Genomic DNA, 21441 nt, shown 5'->3' with positions numbered 1-21441 from the left:
GCATTTAACTGGGAGGGGGGCACAAAGAAATACTTTTCTTTCTTATTCTCATTTAAAATGTCTAGCTTTTAAAAAATAATTATCTGAATCTTACAACAAACGATTGATAGATTGATGCATATATACCATCAGAGACAGTGTACATCACTGTCACAACAGTGTTTGTTTTCATTCAAAGGCTTTATGATTTTTCCTATAATGGTGGGCCGGTCTCTAGTCAAAATGCCCGGGACGATTTTTTGTCCCAGTCCAGCCCTGTATGCAGCTCATCTGCAGTCTGGTGTTACCTACATCTTCCTATTCAGAAGGCAGAATTTCCGAGTTCTGAGTACAATCGAAAGCACCACGACTGCAGTTTTTGTGTTGGATGTAAAAGGCGCACATGACGCTGTGACGTAGGCTAGAATCATGGCAGCAGTCAAGACGGTCCAGGCGTGGGATTTCTCTCGTGGAAATATGCACATTATCTTTTCCTTTCTATTGGTAGGTGGCACAGTGCACTTGTGGCAAGTAAGCAAGCTAGAAGACTGGCAATCTTGCTGGGTATCCAGTTACGGAAGCAACACATTAACAAGAGAATTCTGAGTAAAACCAAAGTTACTTTCCCTAGTAACTAGTTACTCTGAAAGTAACTGAGTTACTTTTGATAGAAGTAACTAGTAATGTAACTAAGTTACTAATTTAAAGTAACTTACCCAACACTGGTAGTATGTTAACACTATTGGAAGTAAAAATAACTGAACTCCAATTTTGAAAACAAAAATTTCTTCTTTTTTTTTTTTTTTTTTTTTATTTATAAAGCTCTGACTTGTATTATGAGTATGAGTCTGTGGTCTGGGAGAGAGTCCTGTAACTGTAAATGTTGGGCAATTAATTATAGTTACTTCTTCAAAAAAGTAACTGAGTTATGCAAACAACAAAGTTTTTTGCAGCTGTTTACCTAAAAATGCAGCCAAGGCGTTTTTAAATAAACATTTCAAACTATTTACAGAACAATCAGCTGTTCTGCATCAAATCTGTGATCCGCAGAATTTGTTGGCTGTGTAAGGAGTTCAACAAGTGTGTGTGTGTGTGTGTGTGTGTGTGTGTGTTATAGAGGAGTGTTTTTACATACCTAGTGTCTCTGGGTTTATTTCCGGTTTCCAGATGGTATCCAGCAGTTTGCGCCGCTCTTCCCCAGTCCAGACAATGATGCCTTCGGCCTCCTGCTTCACTACAAGTTGTTCTCCCTCATGATTAATGCAGAGTTCATCCTGTTCCTCTTTAATCTGTGGAGGCTCTGGGTCCTCCTGGTCCAGACTGGAATTCCTCCCCTTGTTGAAGTCCTGACAATCATCCAGACCCTCCTCTTCCTCACACTTCATCTTGTCTTAGGAAGTCTTGAGGAACAGTGGGACACAAGAAAATTGTTACTAATGTGATAGCAGGAAAATACACTTGTGAGCAAATATAATCTAGCAGCGCTGTACACTGTGAGCATGTTGCTCACATTTGTTAGTAAACCTGAAAGTGTGTTTCAGGAACACGGTGTGAGTGCTAAATGGTAAATAGACTGATACTTAAATAACGCTTTTCTACCGTATTTTCACGACCATAAGGCGCACTTAAAAGTCTTAGATTTTCTTCAAAAAGTACGGCGCGCCCTATAGCGCAGTGCGCCCTGTGTGTTGTAAGGAGGACGTAGTAGAGAACACCATGAGAACGCTAAAGGGTGAAGTGTGGGCGCAACCCTGAAAATGGCAAAGAGACACGCTTATGAAGCACAGTTTAAACTGAAGGCCATCAGCTACGCGGAGGAACATGGAAATCGAGCAGCGGCGAGAGAATTTAAGATTAACGAATCGATGGTTCGCAAATGGAGGAAGCTAGAAAACAAGCTCCGGCAGGTCAAGAAAACGCAGCTGAGTTTCCGCGGACATAAGGCGAGGTGGCCCGAGTTGGAGGAAAGACTCGAGCGGTGGATCATCGAGCAAAGAACGAGCGGGAGAAGCGTTTCGACGGTCACCATTCGGCTAAAAGCAGTTTCACTTTCACTTTTTATGAAACGGTGCCATTTTTCCATCCGGACCAGGACTACGGTAGCGCAGCAACTTCCAGCGGATTATAAGGAAAAGCTGGCCATCTTCCGCTCCTACTGCAGCAAACACATCGGCGACAAAAACATCCAGCCCAGCCACATCACAAACATGGACGAGGTCCCGCTCACTTTTGACATCCCGGTGAGTCACACTGTGGAGAAGAAGGGGACCAGCACGGTAGCGATACGCACAACGGGGCACGAAAAGTCTTCTTTTACTGTTGTGCTTGGCTGCCATGCTAATGGACAGAAACTGCCGCCTATGGTGATTTTTAAGAGAAAGACTTTGCCTAAAGAGAAGTTTCCAGCAGGAATCATCATTAAGGCAAATGAAAAGGGCTGGATGGATGAGGAAATGATGAAAGAGTGGCTGAGGGAGGTGTATGTAAGGAGACCAGGTGGTTTTTTCCACGCATCACCATCGCTCTTAATCTGTGACTCTATGCGTGCCCATCTCACAGCCGATGTGAAAAAACTAGTGAAACAAATGAACTGTGAGCTTGCTGTCATTCCGGGAGGCCTGACAAAGGAACTCCAACCGCTGGACATCGGTGTGAACCGCCCGTTCAAAGTAAGGCTGCGAGCGGCCTGGGAGCGATGGATGACCGATGGAGACCACAGTTTCACCAAGAGTGGAAGGCAGCGCCGGGCGAGTTACGCCACAATTTGCCAATGGATTGTAGATGCTTGGGCTAACATGTCTGCTGGCACTGTTGTTCGAGCTTTCGCAAAAGCCGGCATCATTTCCGAGGAGCCGCACGGCACGGAAAGTGACTCTGACAGTGAAGAAAGTGAACCTGGCATGTTTGATGGAGATTTAGCGCAGCTGTTCAATTCAGACACAGAGGATGAGGACTTCGATGGGTTTGATTGATGATAAAAATGTGAGTACCAAACTTCGTTTTGCTCCTGCTTTATTTTTAAATACGCACACTTGTATGCTTGTGTGTTGTTGATGATGACGATTACTGGTAATAAAAATGTGAGTAAGGTACCGAACTCAGGTTTGCTCCCGCTTTGTCATATGCTGTGGGAGTGTCTGGTTGGGCGTGGTCCAGTTTCCTGTCATTTGTCCCTGGGAGTGGAGTTGGCCAGCTCATCACCTGTTGTCAATCTCCGGGGCTCCACCTAGAGGGTTTTTAAGCCAGCACGGCCTGCTACTCCTCGCCAGTTCGTCCTGCTACCATCTGTGATTTTCCACCCATCGCACTCACCAGTAGTGCTGTTTTGGTCTTCATCCTGTTCTCCCATCAGCTCGGAACCCGAGGATTATATACTCCACTTCTCCTCAGCCTGCCCTTCAGTCTGTATGCTCCACCTCCTCGGAATCTGGACCGGACTTTCCACTCTTGACCCTCTCTGGATTACACCCATGGCAGCCTTTTCCCTGTCTAATAACTAGGGTCTCCAAGTAAGCCCAAGACCATTCACTGGCACTCCGTACCTTTTTCCCTTACTCGTTATTTTCCCCATTCAGTAACATCTCTCCCCTGTGTTTACAGAAGTTCCCGTTAGAAGTCTCCCCGTGCTCTACGCCGGTTTCTCCGCCCACGGATTTCCTTTAGTTACTGCATATGTTTCTGTTAAACCCAGTTCCGTTCACGTTTTGTTCTTTCAATAAATCATACAAGTTCTAAGCAAATTGAGTCTGCTCTTGAGTCCACCGCATTCTCGCTCGTGACAGAACGAACTGGCCACTAATGGACTCAGCGGACCCAATTCGCGCCGCCATTAACAAACAGGGCGCGGTGTTAGGACGGCATGAACAGACTTTGTCGTCCTTAATGGACCAGTGTAATGCTATCAGTGAAAAACAGGAGGAGTTACTTACCCGGTTGTCAGAAATCAGGGAGCCTAATCCGCCCGTTTTCCCTAGTCAGCCGGGACCGTTGCCTGCACCCGCCGTTGCGCGTCCTGAATCGGCTTATCGGGGCATCTCTTCCCCTCCACCGGAGCCTTTTCACGGAGAGCTGGGGCTGTGTGGAGGGTTCCTGTTTCAGTGGTCGTTGTTCGTCAATCGCACGCCGCACGTTTCCTAATGAGCTGCCAAGATTTCCCATTTTGTTGGGTTGCTTAGGGGTAAGGCGCTTGCGTGGGCTGAGGCGTTTTTGTTTTCTCATCCTATTGCCTCGTGTTCCTATGAGGACTTCCTCAAGGAATTCAAGGCTACGTTCGCTCACCCGATCTCTGAGGGTACTGCAGCTAAGAGGCTGTTGGGACTCCGCCAGGGAAAACGCAGCGTTGCGGAATATGCGATCGAGTTCCGCACCGCTGCTGTTGAAGCGGGTTGGCCGGATGCTGCGCTGCGGGGTATTTTCCTAGCGTCCCTTTCCGAACAACTGAAGGATCAGCTGGCTGTACACGACGAGCCGGCCACGTTTGAAGCGCTTGCCTCTCTTGCTCTCAGGATCGATAGTCGACTGAGGGAGAGAGACGCTGAGAGGCGGTCCAAACCCTCTCCGTCTCTGTTTTGACCCGCGGCCATTTCGGCGTTACCCCCGTCGCTTCCGGTGACATCATCCGTCCGTTCTCGATCTCCTTCCCCTGAGCCTATGCAGATCGGCCGCGCTCGGCTCACTCCTGAGGAGCGGGAGCGGCGTTTCCGAGCCGGAGAGTGCTTCTACTGCGGAGGAAGCGGCCATCGCATCGCTGTTTGCCCAGTCCGGCCAAAAGGCGTGGCCCGCCGGTAAGTCCGGGGTTACGGGTGGGCAGTGTTTTTAAGAGTGATAAACCCCGTTTTTTGCTTTCGGTTTCGTTGATGTCTGGTACTAAGGCTCATTCTCTCCGTGCTCTCGTTGACTCCGGGTCGGAGCAGAATTTGATAGATGCTGCGGTGGCTAAATCGTTCAATTTGCCCCTCATTCCGCTCGAGCCTCCGATCCCGGCCGCCGCTCTGAATAATGAGGTGTTCGCGATGATCACTCACCGGACCGCGCCTGTCAAGTTAGTCACGTCAGGTAATCATCAGGAAGACATAACTCTCTTTGCCACCTCTTCCCTGGACGTGCCAGTGATCCTTGGTTTTCCGTGGTTGCAGAAGCACAATCCACACATTGACTGGGCAGGGAAGAAAGTAGCGAGTTGGAGTTTGTTTTGTCTCGCCAACTGTTTAAAGTCAGCGCTGCCCTCGGGGGCTTTTGTTTCTCCTCCTGTGGTTGTCTCCCCCCCTGACCTTACCTCTGTCCCTCCTGAATATCATGATCTACAAGAAGTGTTCAGCAAAGACAGGGCTCTGTCGCTGCCTCCTCATCGGCCCTATGACTGTGCAATTGATCTCCTCCCGGGTGCCCCTCTGCCCTCCAGCCGTCTCTATAACCTGTCCCGTTCGGAGAGGGGGACTATGGAGACGTACGTCCGGGATTCGCTGGCGGCCGGTCTCATTCGTCCTTCTTCCTCACCGGTGGCGGCTGGTTTCTTTTTTGTTTCTAAAAAGGATGCGTCGCTCCGGCCGTGCATTGATTATAGGGGCCTTAATGCAATCACGGTTAGGAACAGGTATCCCCTGCCTTTGATCAGTTCAGCTTTCGAACCCCTCCACGGGGCCACTGTCTTCTCTAAGTTGGACTTGAGGAATGCATACCACCTTGTCCGCATACGGGAGGGCGACGAGTGGAAGACTGCTTTTAACACTCCCCTGGGGCATTTTGAATACCTGGTGATGCCGTTTGGCCTCACCAATGCCCCTGCAGTCTTCCAGGCACTTGTGAATGACGTGCTCCGGGATTTTTTGAATGTTTTTGTGTTTGTTTATCTGGACGACATTTTGATTTTTTCTCGGTCCCTTGAGGAGCATCGGGTGCATGTCCGGAGTGTGCTGCAGCGACTGTTGGAGAACCGCCTTTATGTGAAGGCCGAGAAGTGTGACTTTCATGTCTCGTCTATCTCGTTTCTGGGCTACCTACTGGCGGAAGGGCAGGTGAAGACGGACCCTGTAAAAGTTAAGGCAGTAGTGGAGTGGCCCGTTCCTGGTTCGCGTAGACAGCTGCAGCAGTTCCTTGGCTTCGCAAATTTCTACAGGCGTTTTGTCAGGGACTACAGTCGGGTGGCTGCGCCTCTCACTCGCCTTACTTCCTCCCGGGTCCCCTTCGTTTGGTCCCCCGGGGCTCACTCGGCCTTCGTCACGCTCAAGCGGCTTTTTACTTCGGCTCCTGTTTTGGTCCATCCTGACACGAGTAGGCAGTTTGTGGTGGAGGTTGATGCTTCAAGTGTGGGGGTGGGGGCTGTGCTGTCTCAGCGTTCTGGTCCTCGTGGCAAGCTCCAGCCCTGCGCCTATTTTTCTCGACGCCTTTCTCCTGCCGAACAGAACTATGACGTTGGGGATAGGGAGCTCCTGGCCATTAAGTTGGCTTTGGAGGAGTGGCGCCACTGGCTGGAGGGGTCGGAACATCCATTTATCATCTGGACAGATCATAAGAATCTGACTTATCTCAGAACAGCTAAGAGACTGAACTCCCGCCAGGCTCGGTGGTCCCTTTTCTTTGCCCGATTTAACTTTGATATTTCCTATCGCCCGGGTTCCAGGAATCTTAAACCCGATGCTCTGTCTCGCCAGTACTCCTCGGACTCAGACTCCCGGGACCCGGAGCTCATTCTCCCTTCCACCTGCAGGATCGGCTCCCTCACCTGGGATGTGGAGGAGGCTATACGCCAAGGATTACGGGACGACGTTGATCCGGGAACTGGCCCGCCCGGTCGGCGTTTTGTGCCCTCTGCCGCCCGGTCGGCTGTTATCCATTGGATCCATACAGCCCGGTTTACTTGCCATCCGGGAGTGAGTAGGACCACGGCTCTGTTGAAGAGGTATTTCTGGTGGCGTTCTATGGACAAGGATGTGAAGGCTTATGTGGCTGCCTGTTCCGTTTGTGCCCGTAACAAGACCTCTAATCGGCCCCCGTCTGGCTTACTCCGACCGCTGAGTACCCCGCATAGGCCTTGGTCTCATATCGCCTTGGATTTTGTTACCGGCCTCCCAGCCTCTTCGGGGAAGACGGTGGTTCTGTCCATAGTTGATCGGTTTTCCAAGGCGGCTCACTTCGTGGCCCTGGACAAGCTGCCGACGGCTGCGGAGACCACCCAGATCCTTACGGATCATGTGTTCCGTCTTCATGGCATACCCTCGGAGATTGTGTCTGACAGGGGGCCTCAGTTTGTCTCCCGAGTGTGGAGGGCCTTCTGTACGGCCCTGGGTGCCAAGGTCAACTTGAGTTCTGGTTTCCATCCGCAGACCAATGGCCAGACTGAGCGTTTGAACCAGGAGTTGGAATCCGCTCTTCGCTGCGTCTCGTCACTGAACCCGGCAGCCTGGTCGTCTCAGTTGCCTTGGGTGGAGTATGCCCATAATTCTCTCACGTCTTCAGCGACGGGTTTGTCACCCTTTGAGGCCTCGCTGGGGTATCAGCCACCGTTGTTCCCAGAGGATGAGACGGATTTGGCTGTTCCTTCGGTCCAGCATCACCTTCGACGCTGCCGGCGGGTGTGGCAGAGGGTCCGACGGGCTCTCCTTGCGACTGTCGACCGGCAACGGGATTATGCGGATCGTCGCCGCTCTGTCGCTCCGGCATATCGGCCTGGTCAACGGGTGTGGCTTTGTGCCAAGGACATTCCCTTGCGGTCGCTTTCTCGGAAGTTGGCTCCCCGCTATGTTGGCCCCTATGAGATCACTGCTGTCGTCGGCCCCTCGGCGGTCCGTCTCAGGCTCCCGGCCTCCTGGCGCGTCCACCCGACGTTTCACGTCTCTCAGGTCAAGCCGGTCCGTAGCAGTCCTCTGTGTCCGCCGTCTGTTCCCCCGCCTCCCGCCCGGCTCGTGGACGGTCATCCGGCCTATTCGGTCCGGCGGATCGTTGACGTGCGCCGCCGTGGTCGTGGTGTCCAGTACCTGTTGGACTGGGAGGGGTATGGGCCTGAGGAGCGTTCTTGGGTTCCCCGGTCGCTCATTCTGGACCCGTCCCTGATTGCTGCGTTTCGTTCCTCCCCTCGCAGGGCCCGGTCTGGGGGGTCGCCGGGTGGCGGCCCTTGAGGGGGAGGTACTGTCATATGCTGTGGGAGTGTCTGGTTGGGCGTGGTCCAGTTTCCTGTCATTTGTCCCTGGGAGTGGAGTTGGCCAGCTCATCACCTGTTGTCAATCTCCGGGGCTCCACCTAGAGGGTTTTTAAGCCAGCACGGCCTGCTACTCCTCGCCAGTTCGTCCTGCTACCATCTGTGATTTTCCACCCATCGCACTCACCAGTAGTGCTGTTTTGGTCTTCATCCTGTTCTCCCATCAGCTCGGAACCCGAGGATTATATACTCCACTTCTCCTCAGCCTGCCCTTCAGTCTGTATGCTCCACCTCCTCGGAATCTGGACCGGACTTTCCACTCTTGACCCTCTCTGGATTACACCCATGGCAGCCTTTTCCCTGTCTAATAACTAGGGTCTCCAAGTAAGCCCAAGACCATTCACTGGCACTCCGTACCTTTTTCCCTTACTCGTTATTTTCCCCATTCAGTAACATCTCTCCCCTGTGTTTACAGAAGTTCCCGTTAGAAGTCTCCCCGTGCTCTACGCCGGTTTCTCCGCCCACGGATTTCCTTTAGTTACTGCATATGTTTCTGTTAAACCCAGTTCCGTTCACGTTTTGTTCTTTTCAATAAATCATACACAGTTCTAAGCAAATTGAGTCTGCTCTTGAGTCCACCGCATTCTCGCTCGTGACAGCTTCATTTTTAAATACGCATACAGGTACTTGTATGCGCCCTATAATCCAGTGCGCCTTATGTGTGTGTTAAATACAGTAATGGCACACATAACTAGACTGCGCCTTTTAGTACAGTGCGTCTTATGGTCGTGAAAATACGGTACTCTCCTGGAGCACTCAAAGGGCTGACTGCAGGTTTACCCAACCTTATAACCAGTACATCTGCACAATGACTGAAACCAGTGAATGAACGGCGAGCAGTGAGGTCAGTTCCTTGATTTAATATGCAGACTGTAATAACCATTGATCAATAACCACTGATCAAAGACTCCTTGAAGAGGTAATTTACATGAAAAGGAAAAGACAATCTCTGAATCGAGGAGGGGGCCTATGGGTAAATCTTTCACCATCTTACAGTGCTGTAAGTGCAGCCATTATTGGTACTCATGGCCATTGATCCATGGTCTTTGATCAAATTTGCATATTAATGAAAAAAGAAATTGACCTCACAGCCCATGTTTCTAAGTAGATCAATCTAAATCCCAATTTTTTAATAAATCTTATGGCAAAGTTACTTCAGTGGGCATTCTGTGTACATGCCCAGGGACCCACAGACAGCTGGGGGGCCCATAAAAGAGGCAAATGAAAAAAAAAAAAAAAACAGCATACACATATGCATAAACACACACACACACATATATATGGCCACAAATCAATAGACATTGATCACAGACCTCCTTGACTCCCCAAGGAGGAGGAGTACCTGTGAAAAGGGAAAGACAATCAATTGAGGAGGGGGCCTAATGGTCCATCTTTCACCATCTTACAATGCTGCGAGTGCAGCTCTCTGTAAATTGTATGTGAATGGATCAATGACCATTGATCAATGGTCTTTGAGCAGTGGTCATGACAACTTGCACATTAATGATCGTCTAATGTAGTTATAAAACTACATTAGCTGTATTCATATGAAACTGTATTCATTTCTACACACTGTTACTTTGCAGGACAGTGCTCTTCTTTTACAGCTATTCTGTGTGAGGGTGGGTTTAAAAAAACGATTTTAATATGAATAATGAGTTATCGATTCATTAAATCCTGATTTAATTTGATCAGTTTTTAAATGTAAAAGTATTTTTGCCAGAAAAGCCGGAATCTCGACTTAAAGCTCACAAAACAATTTCGACCGTCAGTCGGCTAAAACAGCAAACGATTAAAGGGCAGGTAACCGCAAAAAGACGTAAACACAAAGCACAAAACCCGACGGCACGGACACGCCGTCCGGTGAAAACCTGCCAGGTTTGTCACTCTCCGCCCAAAATACACAGAACCGGCTTCTGTCTCCTGGATGTTAATACTAAAGGTTTGCTGTTTAAAGATAGAGAAGAAGTCCTTGTTAGTCTGTTAGCCAAAACTGAGCTCTGATCAGTCCTATATGGTGCTATATGTTATTCCTGTGTTCGTTCACTGAGACCATCACCAGTTTTACATACCTGTGATGTGAGACTTTATCTCAGATTTCCAGCTGATATCCAGCAGTCTGTGCTGACTGATCTCCTCATACCGGACGATGCTGTCCTAACCTCTGAGATTTCTTGAGCTGCAGCAGTCACCTCCTCTCAGACGCACAACGGGACAGAGCAGCGTCGGGTCCTTCTTCTTCTTTTTATTGTTTAATGGCTGTTGGCAAACAGCACAATGGCGCATTACCGCCACCAACTGGTGTGGAGTGTGGACCGAAATGTTATTTTAAAAAAATTAAATCCTCCCAAAACCAATGAGTCTGCCTTAAGAATCAAAATAGGGTCTAATAACTTTCACTTCTCCAGTTCGTACGAAACAAATCAATCAAGTCAAGTTTCACCAACCTGATCAATTTTTCTTTCACCATCATATGTCTGACATTGCATTACGCATCATTTCCGTTCTTCCTCTTCTCCTTTTAAATTTTCGTCAGATCGGCTGCATTAAAAGCATATTGTTGCCCTCCTCAGGACATCCGTGGAGGTATTCATGAATTTTGGCACAGCTGTGAACAAACTAAGATGGAGTGCTTTAACCTCCTCTGCATCCTTGTTGATAGAAGTGCAAGGTACAACTGTATCGAAGCGTCATTAATGGGTCAGTGATTTAGTCTGGAGCTGTATCATCTAATATTTCCTTCAGCTTCAGCACAGAGTGTTAACAGAACAAGACTTTTGATGAGAACAAAGAGCAGGGACAGACTAAACAGCATAGTTTAACACAAACAGTAAAAATCTAATAAAATGGTGACAAAGAGACATTTTTTGGTTCTTGCTTGTCTGCAGCACCTGCAGCATGTTTAAAATGATCTGGTTGTTTTTGCACGCATTTTGGTTAGCGTGAAGTTCATGTGGAGCTCAGTGTGTTTGATTTTATATAAACTGATACTTCAGTGTGGGCTCCTTTCTTTACAGCTGTCAATAAAACAGCAATACTTTTAGTGCTGTGATGAAAATGAAACATCTGTGTGAGGCAGGTGAGGCAAAGCATCAGGACTACATTAAGAAAATCATTATTTTTTAATATTATTACTGTCAAACCACTGCCTTGTCCCACTAATAATTATTTAATCTCTAAATTTCCATGTTGTTCTCAAAATGATTAATTACAATAAAACCAAAAAAGCTATTATCTATCTATCGTACATTACTCCTTCGTAGGGCTGCCAGACTTTATGTAAGGACTTTACTTTCGTCTGACTGACCTGAGAAGCGCAGCAATACGCTTTTAGGCTTTCTAGTCCACCGGAAGTACAATAGAAGAGAAATGACGGAAATGACGCAATGGTTACTGTTTAGCATGTCTAGTGTTCGGGTTTCAGAGTGATTGTTTTTGAAGAAATCTGCTAACAAGTTAAAAAAAGAAAAAGAAAAAACGATCGTCCGGCATGAGAAGGAGACCAGCCGTCAGCTCAGACTGCTGGACATCAGCTGGAAACCCGACATAAAGCCACACATTACAGGTGTGTAACACTGAGACGGTCTCGGTGAGCTAACACGGGAGTGTGCACCGTGCTGGAGCTCATGTAGCGGCTCAGTTTGTAGGCTAACAGGCTAAAATCAAGCGCTTCTCTTTATTTTAAATGTAAATATTTGACGTTAAATACCCACTGAGACACTGAGGGAAGCGACTTTGTTCTGCATAAAAGGGGTTGGCAGTGCTGGCGTGTTTTCCTTTCTTTAAAAAAGAAAAAACCTTCAATATCCTTTTTTATGTGTTGGTTGGCTGTAGTCAGCAGGATCTACGTATCTCTTTGGAAAAAAATTTTTTGAATCTCCCTTATTGTGTCTACTCTGTGTGCAGTTGTTAAAAGTCACGTTTTGTAAACCTTTTTTTCTGCTTTAAATGACTTTGATAATATCCAGGACAGATGTGCTTGGGAGATTTTAGGTCCTTGGGTCACTTACAACAGTTTGAATGTCACTGTGTTTGTACAACCTGCAGATTACTTTGAGAAATATTGTGGAAAACACCCCCGATCAGGTCCTAGCACCCTAGCAGACGACCCTCACCTTTTTTAAGTACATGTTTTTCTCTCCGCCTCTCGCCTCCAAACATCAAACTTATTTGAGCCTAAACAGTAACACATAAAAGGGAATCCTGTTTGTGTATTAATTACCAGAGGATGTCACATAAAAAGGGATGGAATAGGCAAAACGGTGTGACATAGTAAGGGGTTAACATGAGGTGGTGTTTTTATTTTATTTTATTTTGTTATATTTTTGGAACAACTGCAAATGTCTGTAAGTTGCAGTACTTTTAACATTTAGATAACGCTACAGAAGAGGAACGAACACAAGGGAGTGATGTTATTTAAGTCACAGGTAATTTCAAGTTCAAAGGCTGAACAAACATCAGCAAACACACAAACTGTGTGCAGTTGTTCACAGTGTGTTGCTAGCTAAAGCTCCAGCTGCTATATTTCACAGGGAGAAAAAAGAAAGAGAGCTGATGTCACACAGAGATGGAGAAAGATAAGAAAGAGGACAGGAGAGGAAGAAGAGAGGTTAGATTCAAAGGTAGGAGAGTAATTCACTGAATTCAACCTTTTTACCATCTAGAAAATAGACAGCATCAACAGTGTACTGTCAGTGTAGAGGATGGAAATCAGCCAGAAAAACTCATGAAACATCTGATGCAGGTGTGTAAATCCACAAAGAGCAGTAAACCTCAGCAGCAGCAGCAGGTCAGCTGATCACAGCCTGCACATTAAGATAATCTGCTCTCAATATAAATTATTGTGAGTTGTCATTCTTTTCCTCACACTGAGCCACTACAACTGATTTTAGGGTTCCCCCACCTGCTGACTCCACTTTAACCTCTCACTGTGCTCATTTTGCTGTTTAGTGGCAAAGTCGCCCTCTACAATGTCGGCAACAGCAAACAGATATATTTTATTTTCCTTCTTTTTCACTTTTGATGTTCTACTTAACTGATTCAAGTTGAGTACATTTATTAGAATTGAATTCAGACAAACATAAAGTTTGTATTCTACTAATTTTATTTTACCATTACATTAGTTTAGCATGAGGTTCAGTTAGCTTTGCATAGAAATAGGAAATAGAAATGTTCTTCAATGAATTAGTTTTTGCTTTCTTGTTTTGAGTGCAGTTCAGAGCCTGTACTTTTTCACTTTTACTTGAGTAAAGAAGTTGAATCAGTACTTCAACTTTTATTGGAGTATATCGGTACTTCTGCATAAGTAAAGAAAGCCTGTATTTGTGCCAACTCTGGGTTTAAGAAAATTAATTTTTAAATGATCAGGTAAAATAATTGAAATTGAAATGTTTCTCAAAATATTTCCAAGTTTTGCTGAGATAGAGCACCCTTAAACTAAAGGTATCCAGCAGTAATCTCGCTGCAGCTAATCTCATGGCAGCAGCAGAGCCTCCTTTGGTTTTCTGTGCTTGACAGTATGTCTGATTGAAATGAGTGACAGACACTGGACAAAGGAAAGTAGCTCTTAATGTGGATCTTGGAGTAGATCTCCCATCATAGGCAGAGAAGTTCTCATGGGCAAAATTAAATGCAACTGATTGTTTATCTGCAGCGTGTTTTTATCATGGATTTAGGAAAAGCTGTTTCCTCTTTAGACATGTGTGATTCTGCAGGGTACAACTTTTAATCAAATAGCTGCTTCACACTTTAAGCCACTACCTGAATGTTTTGTATTCTGAACTTTGCAAATAAGAACACCAGAACTCGAGACTGTCTCCCACGGTACTCCCGACACATTTGTCAAATTTGTGCACATTAAAGTGAGAGACATGCTCGCAGTGTACAGTCCTTCTGGATTATATCTGTGTGTTCCTGTCATCACATTAGTAACATTTTTCTTACATCCCTTTATTTCTGAAGTCCTCCCACATCAACATGAATTGTGAGGAAGAGGAGGGTGTGGATGATCAGCAGGTCTGTAACCAGGAGAGGAATTCCAGTCTGGACCAAAATGACCCAGAGCCTCCACAGATTAAAGAGGAACAGGAGGAAGTCTGCACCGGTCAGGAGGCCGAAGGCATCATCGTCTGGACCGGAAAAGAGCGGCTCAGACTGCTGGATACCATTTGGAAACCTGAAATAAAGCTACACAGAATAGGTATGTTAAACTGTAAATAAAAGTCCATAATAATTATATAACTCTTTTAGGATTTTAAACTTAGCTAAAAGGTACTAAAATTTTTAGGGATAGTATAAAGAACGCAAGGAGAGAGTGGAGAGGGAATAATATGAAAGAAATAGTCTAAGGAGGTTGGAAAGAAAAGCGCCTGGACTTCTTTAAGTTGCTTGAAGATGTTTCACCTCTCATCCGAGAAGATGAGCCAAGGTGTGAAAACGGGTGTGGGTCACAATCAGCCAGGGTTTCAGGTAAGCTCATTGTGACCCACACCTGTTGTCACACCTTGGCTCATGTCATTAGGTAGAGGATCATCAGGGGGTCCTTTGTCCCTCTTTGGGGGGAAACTCCCACTTGGATAAAATCTGGGACTCTCCACCATTTGACCTTAGAACTGAAGAAGCTTCTCTGATGAGAGGTGAAACATCTTCAAGCAACTTAAAGAAGTCCAGACGCTTTTCTTTCCAAGCTCCTTAGACTACGATGACCTGGATGACTGAGAACCTTCACAGACATGAAAGAAATAGAAACTTGGAGAAATTATTGCAACAAAAGATCTTTTGTCCCGTGGGTTGACCATTGTCCTGATACCTTCATTACTCAGCCATTTTACTACACATGCACTCAGGGCACTCTTTGGACATAAAATGCTAAGAGTTCCAGTGATGAACTCACCAGGTGCGGAAGCTGAGCCAGGACCAGCCGCTCCAGGGTCTTCATCAGGTGGGCCTGTAGCTGTTGAGGTCCTTGGGACGTGGGGTCTTTTGCACTGGTGCAACACAAGAGGTTTCCAGAGGTGTGGAACTCTCCTCAGGCTCAGGCTCAGATGTGAAGATGTGCTCCATCACCCCACAGAGTTTATCTGTGCAGGACCTGACGACCCTTGAGCTGATGTCGCCTGGACCCGCTGCCTTCTTGGTTCTGGTCTTCCTCAGTTCCCTCCTAACCTGGATGGTCGAGACAGACCGGCTGGAGCCTTGTGTCGGTTGTGTGCTGGATGCTGTGTTGGGGGTGGGGAGTTGTGAGCAGGGTGAGTAGAAGAGGTGTGATGTGTCAGAGGTGGAACAGCAGCAGTGAGGGTGGGTGAGTCTGCAGCCGATGTTGAAGACTGCCTCATGGATAAATCATACCTGTTAAAGATGCCCACCTTGCATCCCCCACAGGCAGAAAGTTCTGATCCTTGTGGCCCGAGATGGTTATAAAGCCTCTCCAGACTTCACTAACATTGTTCTGCAGAAGCTGGTCTTCCATCTTCTTCCTGTAGCTGGCTTTTACATTCCTGATCAGGCCTTTCAGCTCTCTCTGCACCCTTTTCAGCTCCTCCTTGTCTCTGGCTTTGAAGACCCTCCTCTGCTTGAGGATGGCTTTAATTTCTGGGGTAATCCAGGGTTTGTTGTTGGAGAAACGCTGCACAGTCCTGGTGGGTACGGTATTATCCACACTGAAGTTATTGTAGCCAGTAAAACAGGTCACAAGGCTGTCTATGTCCTCCCCATGGTCATCTCAACTTTATGCCTCTTTTGCATTGGCATACAGTAGGTCCAATGTTTTATTGTCTCTCGTGTGGCACGTCACATACTGGGTGAAGGTCGGCAGTGTCAGTGCTTCTCTCCAGGTCCCACCATCTTCTCAAATAGAGGAGGCAAAATTATGCAATTGTCGTTGTCAAATTGACTTCAGTGTGAATGCACACTGCAGTCGACTGCATTCAAATCGACTGGTTTTCCATTACAACCCAGTAGTACCTTGTTTGCGTGCTTGTTGCCATAAGAACCTGTGTGCGCACCCTGCGACATAATTAATATGCGACATACAACAAATGTGGATGTCGAAGCAAATATATCAATGCTGCTCAGTCTGTAGCTTTTCGTCACACTTGGGAGAACATGGCGTTGTTTTTTGTAGTAATTTCCTTTGTTGCCGAGTTTCAGAAATGGTGGTTTTGACTTTCGTGAGCGAGATGCTCTCATGACTCATCGAGTGATGCTACTGACCAGCCAATGTGACATGCAGCGTGACAGCGTCACATTTTAGTACCTGTTTGGATCATTTGGAACCCTGGGCGAGCAGGTACTAAAACAGTACCTGGTACCAGGCACTGTGACCTAATGGAAAATCCTGGAAACTGTGCGAACCGTGCCGAGTTGATCTGAGTAGGTACTAGCGGACAAGGGGCTTTAGATTTAAACCAAATAGGGCCAAACCCTTGAGCCAAAAAAAGTAGATGAGCTAAAAACACTGATGGGGGTGAAAAAACAAGACCTAAACACTAAAGTTAAAAGGTTTCATATGAGGGATCTCTTTCTTACACTGAGAAAGAGAGAGTGGCTTATTTTTCAAAGATGGTTACCACAGTAGGTAAAAAGCGTTTTTAGGTCACTGTTTGTGGGGTCAAATAGTGTTCAGTCCTTATTCTAGTTTAGTTTATATCTGCTGCCACTTGTCCATGAAATCCATAATTAAACACAGGTGTCTTAAAAGATTGCCAGTTTTGTCTTCTTTATTGCAGGAAAACACAAAAATCTAGATTCCCTGCAAGTCCAATCTTGCCTTGCAAAAACTAGAAATTTATTGGAAAGGAAAGTCCAGTGCTTCTCAGTAATATAACTGAACACCGTACCAAACCATCATTTCCCTAAATTATTGCTACTCATTGTATACATGCTGAAGTTATGCAGCAGTGTCCCATCTACGATGAATTCAAAACACAACACCAAAACTACTCACAAACGCACACCTTAGCGAACACGTCACTCTAGTCCTCAAAGAATCGCACTAGCTTCCAATTCAGCACAGTGTGGAACTGAAGGAAAATTAAAATTACCTGCAGCTGAGCTCACTGTCACAGTTTTCTTTCTGCAGCAGCAACCATCAGCATTAATAACCAGTGGGAAGCAGTTAATTGAACAATTTCTATTTTCTCCTGTGTTTTATACACTAAACTTTTTTATGTTTAATGTCTTTGTACAGACCTCCACCAGCAGGATATCGGTAAGGAAGAAGAAGTTGTCACAGATCAGCAGGTCTGTAACCAAGAGAGGAACTCCAATCTAGACCAGGAGGATCCAGAACCTCTGCAGATTAAAGAAGAACAGGAGGAAATCTGCATCAGTCATGAGGAAGAACCGCTTGTATTGAAGGAGGAGACTGAGACCTTTATGGCTGCTTCTACTTACGAGGAATGTAAATCAGAACCAAACAGTGACCAGTTCCTTTTTCACAACTCTCCTGACCCAGAGAGCCTAGAACAAGAAGAAAGCGAGCATGTGGACTTAGCATCAAGTAAAAAATTATTAAAATGTGACACTTGTGGAAAATTTTTTCAGTATCAGTCCAAACTTAATAGACATCTGAGAGCTCACACAGGTGAGAAGCCATATTTTTGTGTCACATGTGGGAAGAGATTTAGTCAGATGATACACTTAAGAAAGCACATCAGAATTCACACAGGTGAGAAGCCTCATCCTTGTAGCATCTGTGGAAATAAGTTTAATGACATGTCAGCATTCAAATCACACATGAGAATTCATACCGGTGAAAGACCATATTCTTGTAGCACCTGTGGGAAAAGTTTTAGCCAAATGATACACTTGAAAATTCACATGAGAGTTCACACAGGCGAAAAGCCGTATTCTTGTGATATGTGTGATAAAAGATTCACTAATTTGATAAACTTGAAAACACACATAAGAATTCACACAGGAGAGAAACCACATTCTTGTAACATCTGTGGGAAAACCTTTCGTCAGAATTCGACGTTGCAAACTCATCTAAGAATCCACACAGGTGCGAAACCATATTCTTGTAGCACCTGTGGAAAAAGATTTAGTCATATTAAAAACCTGACAACTCACTCAAGAATTCACACAGGTGAGAAGCCATATACTTGTAGCACCTGTGGGAAAAATTTCGGTCAGTTGACTCATTTAAAAAGTCACATGAGAATTCATACTACCTTACAAAATGTGGCAGAGTAGGAGTGTGTGACTGTTAGAATGCATAGTGAGGAAAATCACACCTACCCCTGAGGGGAAAAAAAGATGACCTTATATTCTGGTCAGTATGGAATAGCTTTTAATAATAGTCATTCAAGTTGGCTGTGTTTTTGTTCTGATGTAATTGGAAGCCCAGTTTTATAAAGGGTCTCAAATAAGCCAGTTTTTAGAACATTTCATACTGAACTATCTTCAATATGTATTAACATTTCACTGTAGAAATTTTAAACCTGTATAACCAGTCCTGTGAAATTTTAGCTTCATATATTAAACAAAAACAAAACAAAGTTATATGTTTTAAGTTACTTTCAAAACTTAAATGGTTTCTAACTAAGTCGTAAAGTGATAATATTCTATTTTCATTCAGCTTTCAAGCATTTGAGCAAATACGATAAATGTTTTAACGAAAACAAAAATATCCGTAAAGAGTTTAATCTGAATAGAACAAGTTTCTAGATGGTTGTGTAATTACAACTCAGAAAATAATTTCATTAGATATTTGCATGTTTCTCCTAGGACCTGCCGTCCACATATGTGGACATCACATTTTGGGTTATTTAGACCAAAATACTAAATTTTGCTCAACAATGGCCTGATATCCACTAACGAGGACATTATACTGCTACTGTTCTATCGAAATTTTAAACAAATATCCTCATATGTGGCTCTCATTTTTCTTAGAAACAAAAATCAGGTAAAAAAAAAAATCTGGTAATTCTTTGTTTTTACATTCATCAGGTCCCAATATGCCCCGATATCAAAGAGAAATTAAAAATGCATGCCGTGGAAGAGTTTGGGTCTTAGGAGGTTAATCAAATCATTAAATCTGATTTTTATCAAAACAGAAAGTTTCTGTTGAGCCTTCTCCAATTTACATAACAATGTTATGTTTCAAAGTGTGGGCATATTTTCCCTCTTTTCATATTTTAACAAGAATTATCAGAGTTGTCCAAAAGCAGTATTTTTTTCCTCTTCTGCCTGTCAGCTTAGACATTGTCATATTATAATATACTATGTTAATCTAATAACTGAAATAACACAAATAAAATGATGAAATAAGCCAATAAAAGAAACATAAACAAGAGGAGCCTATAGAGACTTCATGGAATGTATCTTGGAAAAGCTACATATGTTTGGCACAAAAGTGATTTTTACACCATAATTCGTATTTTAAAAGCTGATTGACTGGACAGGATTTAATTTCTTAAAAAGCATCAAATTAAATTTCTATAAAAACAAAAAGTTTCTGTTGAACCTTTTCTAATTTGAATAAAAATGTTCAGAGTTGTGTAAGCAGTAGGACTCAAAATGGTAGGTAGGGTAGAGTAGGGGGGGAAAAGGGCTGAAAGTGGGTCATTGGACCATTTAAAAAAAACAAAAAAAAAACCTATTCAATATATGAAACTAAAATTTCACGGCAATCAGTATAAATGTTTAAAATTTCTACTGTAAAATTTTTATGCAAATCTGAGATGGGCTAGCAGAAGTCTTTGTTGATTTGACACAGACTTACCCAGAAGTCAACAAGTAACATTTATTTTTTAGTTTATGAATAGCAGGTTTACTCTTCAGCTTCAGAAGCTTTTATAAGTGCTTTGAAGTCTGCCATGGAGACAAAGTTCCAGCTTGAATATGCTCTGAAGGTTATTTCATCACCGAGATGGAAAAAAAGAAAATATTATTCTACTAATTTCATCCTAGTTTTAAATATGTTTTAGTTTGATATTTTTATTAGCCACTAAACAGGTTACACTACATAAGATTAAAAACTGACAAAGATCAAGAAACACATGACATATTTTTTTTATGAACATTAGTTATTTTGTGGTGATATTTATTTTAATGAAGACTAAACTTGATTTTTATCCTGTCCTGTATATTTAATCTCTCGCACTGTTTCTTTGTGATGTGGGTCATTTATTGTAAGATGTCAACACAATCTAATTAAAACTTGTGTCGAATAATATGGTTTAATGTGTGATCTTCAAAAAAAAAAAAATTGAACCAGCCCTGTGTGCCATATTTAATGTCAAAGTAAAGTTGTTGAACGAAGATCAACTTGACCAACTGAAAAACTGATCACTGTCACAAGATGGCAGTAATTTAAAGTTTGCAAATAGGCAAGACGCTTTATGACAGAATGCTGTTTGAGATGCAAGAAGAGAGATTGTGGCCACTCAGATTTTAGATCATATGTGTTCATAGATTTCACTGGGCATGTACTGCCTGATTTGCTTGCCCTGACAGAAAGTCACTATCAAGTTTTTTTCTCTCCTGTTGGCTCTTTTTCGTCACTAATAGGGGATGTTCTTTATTTTAATCTCAGGCGCTGTGTGTGTGTGTGTGTGTGTGTGTGTGTGTGTGTGTGTGTGTGTGTGTGTGTGTGTGTGTGTGTGTGTGTGTGTGTGTGTGTGCGCACAGAAACCCTCCCCTCCTGCAGTTCAAACCCTTTCAAGACTCAAACAAATAGAAAAAAATGGGAAACTGGGAGAAAAATTGTTTAAGTGACCAAGAGTAATACTATCATCAAAATATGGAAAGAAAATCTAAGCTTTACTAGCATATTTAAAATATATATGTAGTGAGGGCAAGAACAATATTATATCTATGAGATGTATTTTATATATAAAAATTGTTCATTAACGCTTTCACGCATAGTGGTCACTACAGTGGACAGCTATTCAAAGGCTCTTTTCTTGGATTTGTGTCAGTGTTAATGGTATACTTAAACTTAAAAATGAAGTTCAAAAATCTTTTTTTCATGCCTAAAGATGAGTGAAAATCCAGATTGAGGTTGTCATAATTCATGCATGAAAGGGTTAATCATAATCATGGTAAAATGTTCATTGATCATGATTTTGATTTGAAGACATACTCCCAAGCTGTACTCTGAAAGATCAATGAAGCCTACATTTGCGCAACTTGTCAAGCACAAATTATCAATTACAACACAACGGGGGGAAAAAACAATATATTAAACAAACCCAAGTGTAAAAGAAAACATAACTTGCAGCTCATGTTAACTCAGACAAGTTCCAGGTGTTACAGTTTATTCA

The 21441-nt window shown here is 44.2% G+C and overlaps 1 protein-coding gene across 2 annotated transcripts; it reads left to right on the top strand.

The window, feature by feature from the left end:
• The first annotated feature begins 11517 nt into the window (after positions 1–11517).
• On the top strand, positions 11518–20349 carry LOC102292280 (zinc finger protein OZF). Of its 2 annotated transcripts, none has more exons than XM_042225575.1 (3): positions 11518–11738; positions 14135–14372; positions 17361–20349. In XM_042225575.1, exons 2-3 carry the CDS (start codon positions 14150–14152, stop codon positions 18365–18367), a joined length of 1230 nt encoding a protein of 409 aa, XP_042081509.1. In that variant the 5' UTR covers positions 11518–11738; positions 14135–14149; the 3' UTR covers positions 18368–20349. The 2 variants fall into 2 exon arrangements, with proteins under 2 accessions (XP_042081509.1, XP_005934124.1); XM_005934062.2 differs by lacking the exon at positions 11518–11738 and adding an exon at positions 12755–12795.
• Positions 20350–21441: the final 1092 nt, after the last annotated feature.

This window comes from Haplochromis burtoni, unplaced genomic scaffold (assembly GCF_018398535.1).
Source record: "Haplochromis burtoni strain Fernald_Lab_line unplaced genomic scaffold, NCSU_Asbu1 Contig_175, whole genome shotgun sequence".
Taxonomy (NCBI): Eukaryota; Metazoa; Chordata; class Actinopteri; order Cichliformes; family Cichlidae; genus Haplochromis; species Haplochromis burtoni.
Note: the sequence above shows the minus strand (reverse complement) of the source record. Positions and strands in the feature narration are given on the sequence as shown.

What these genes read in the sequence shown, in the direction of transcription:
- LOC102292280 (XM_042225575.1), top strand. Translation starts at nt 14,150, where the DNA reads ATGAATTGTGAGGAAGAGGAGGGTGTGGATGATCAGCAGGTCTGTAAC. An exon ending in AATAAAGCTACACAGAATAG is followed by an intron (nt 14,373 to 17,360) that starts GTATGTTAAACT and finishes GTCTTTGTACAG; the next exon opens with ACCTCCACCAGCAGGATATC.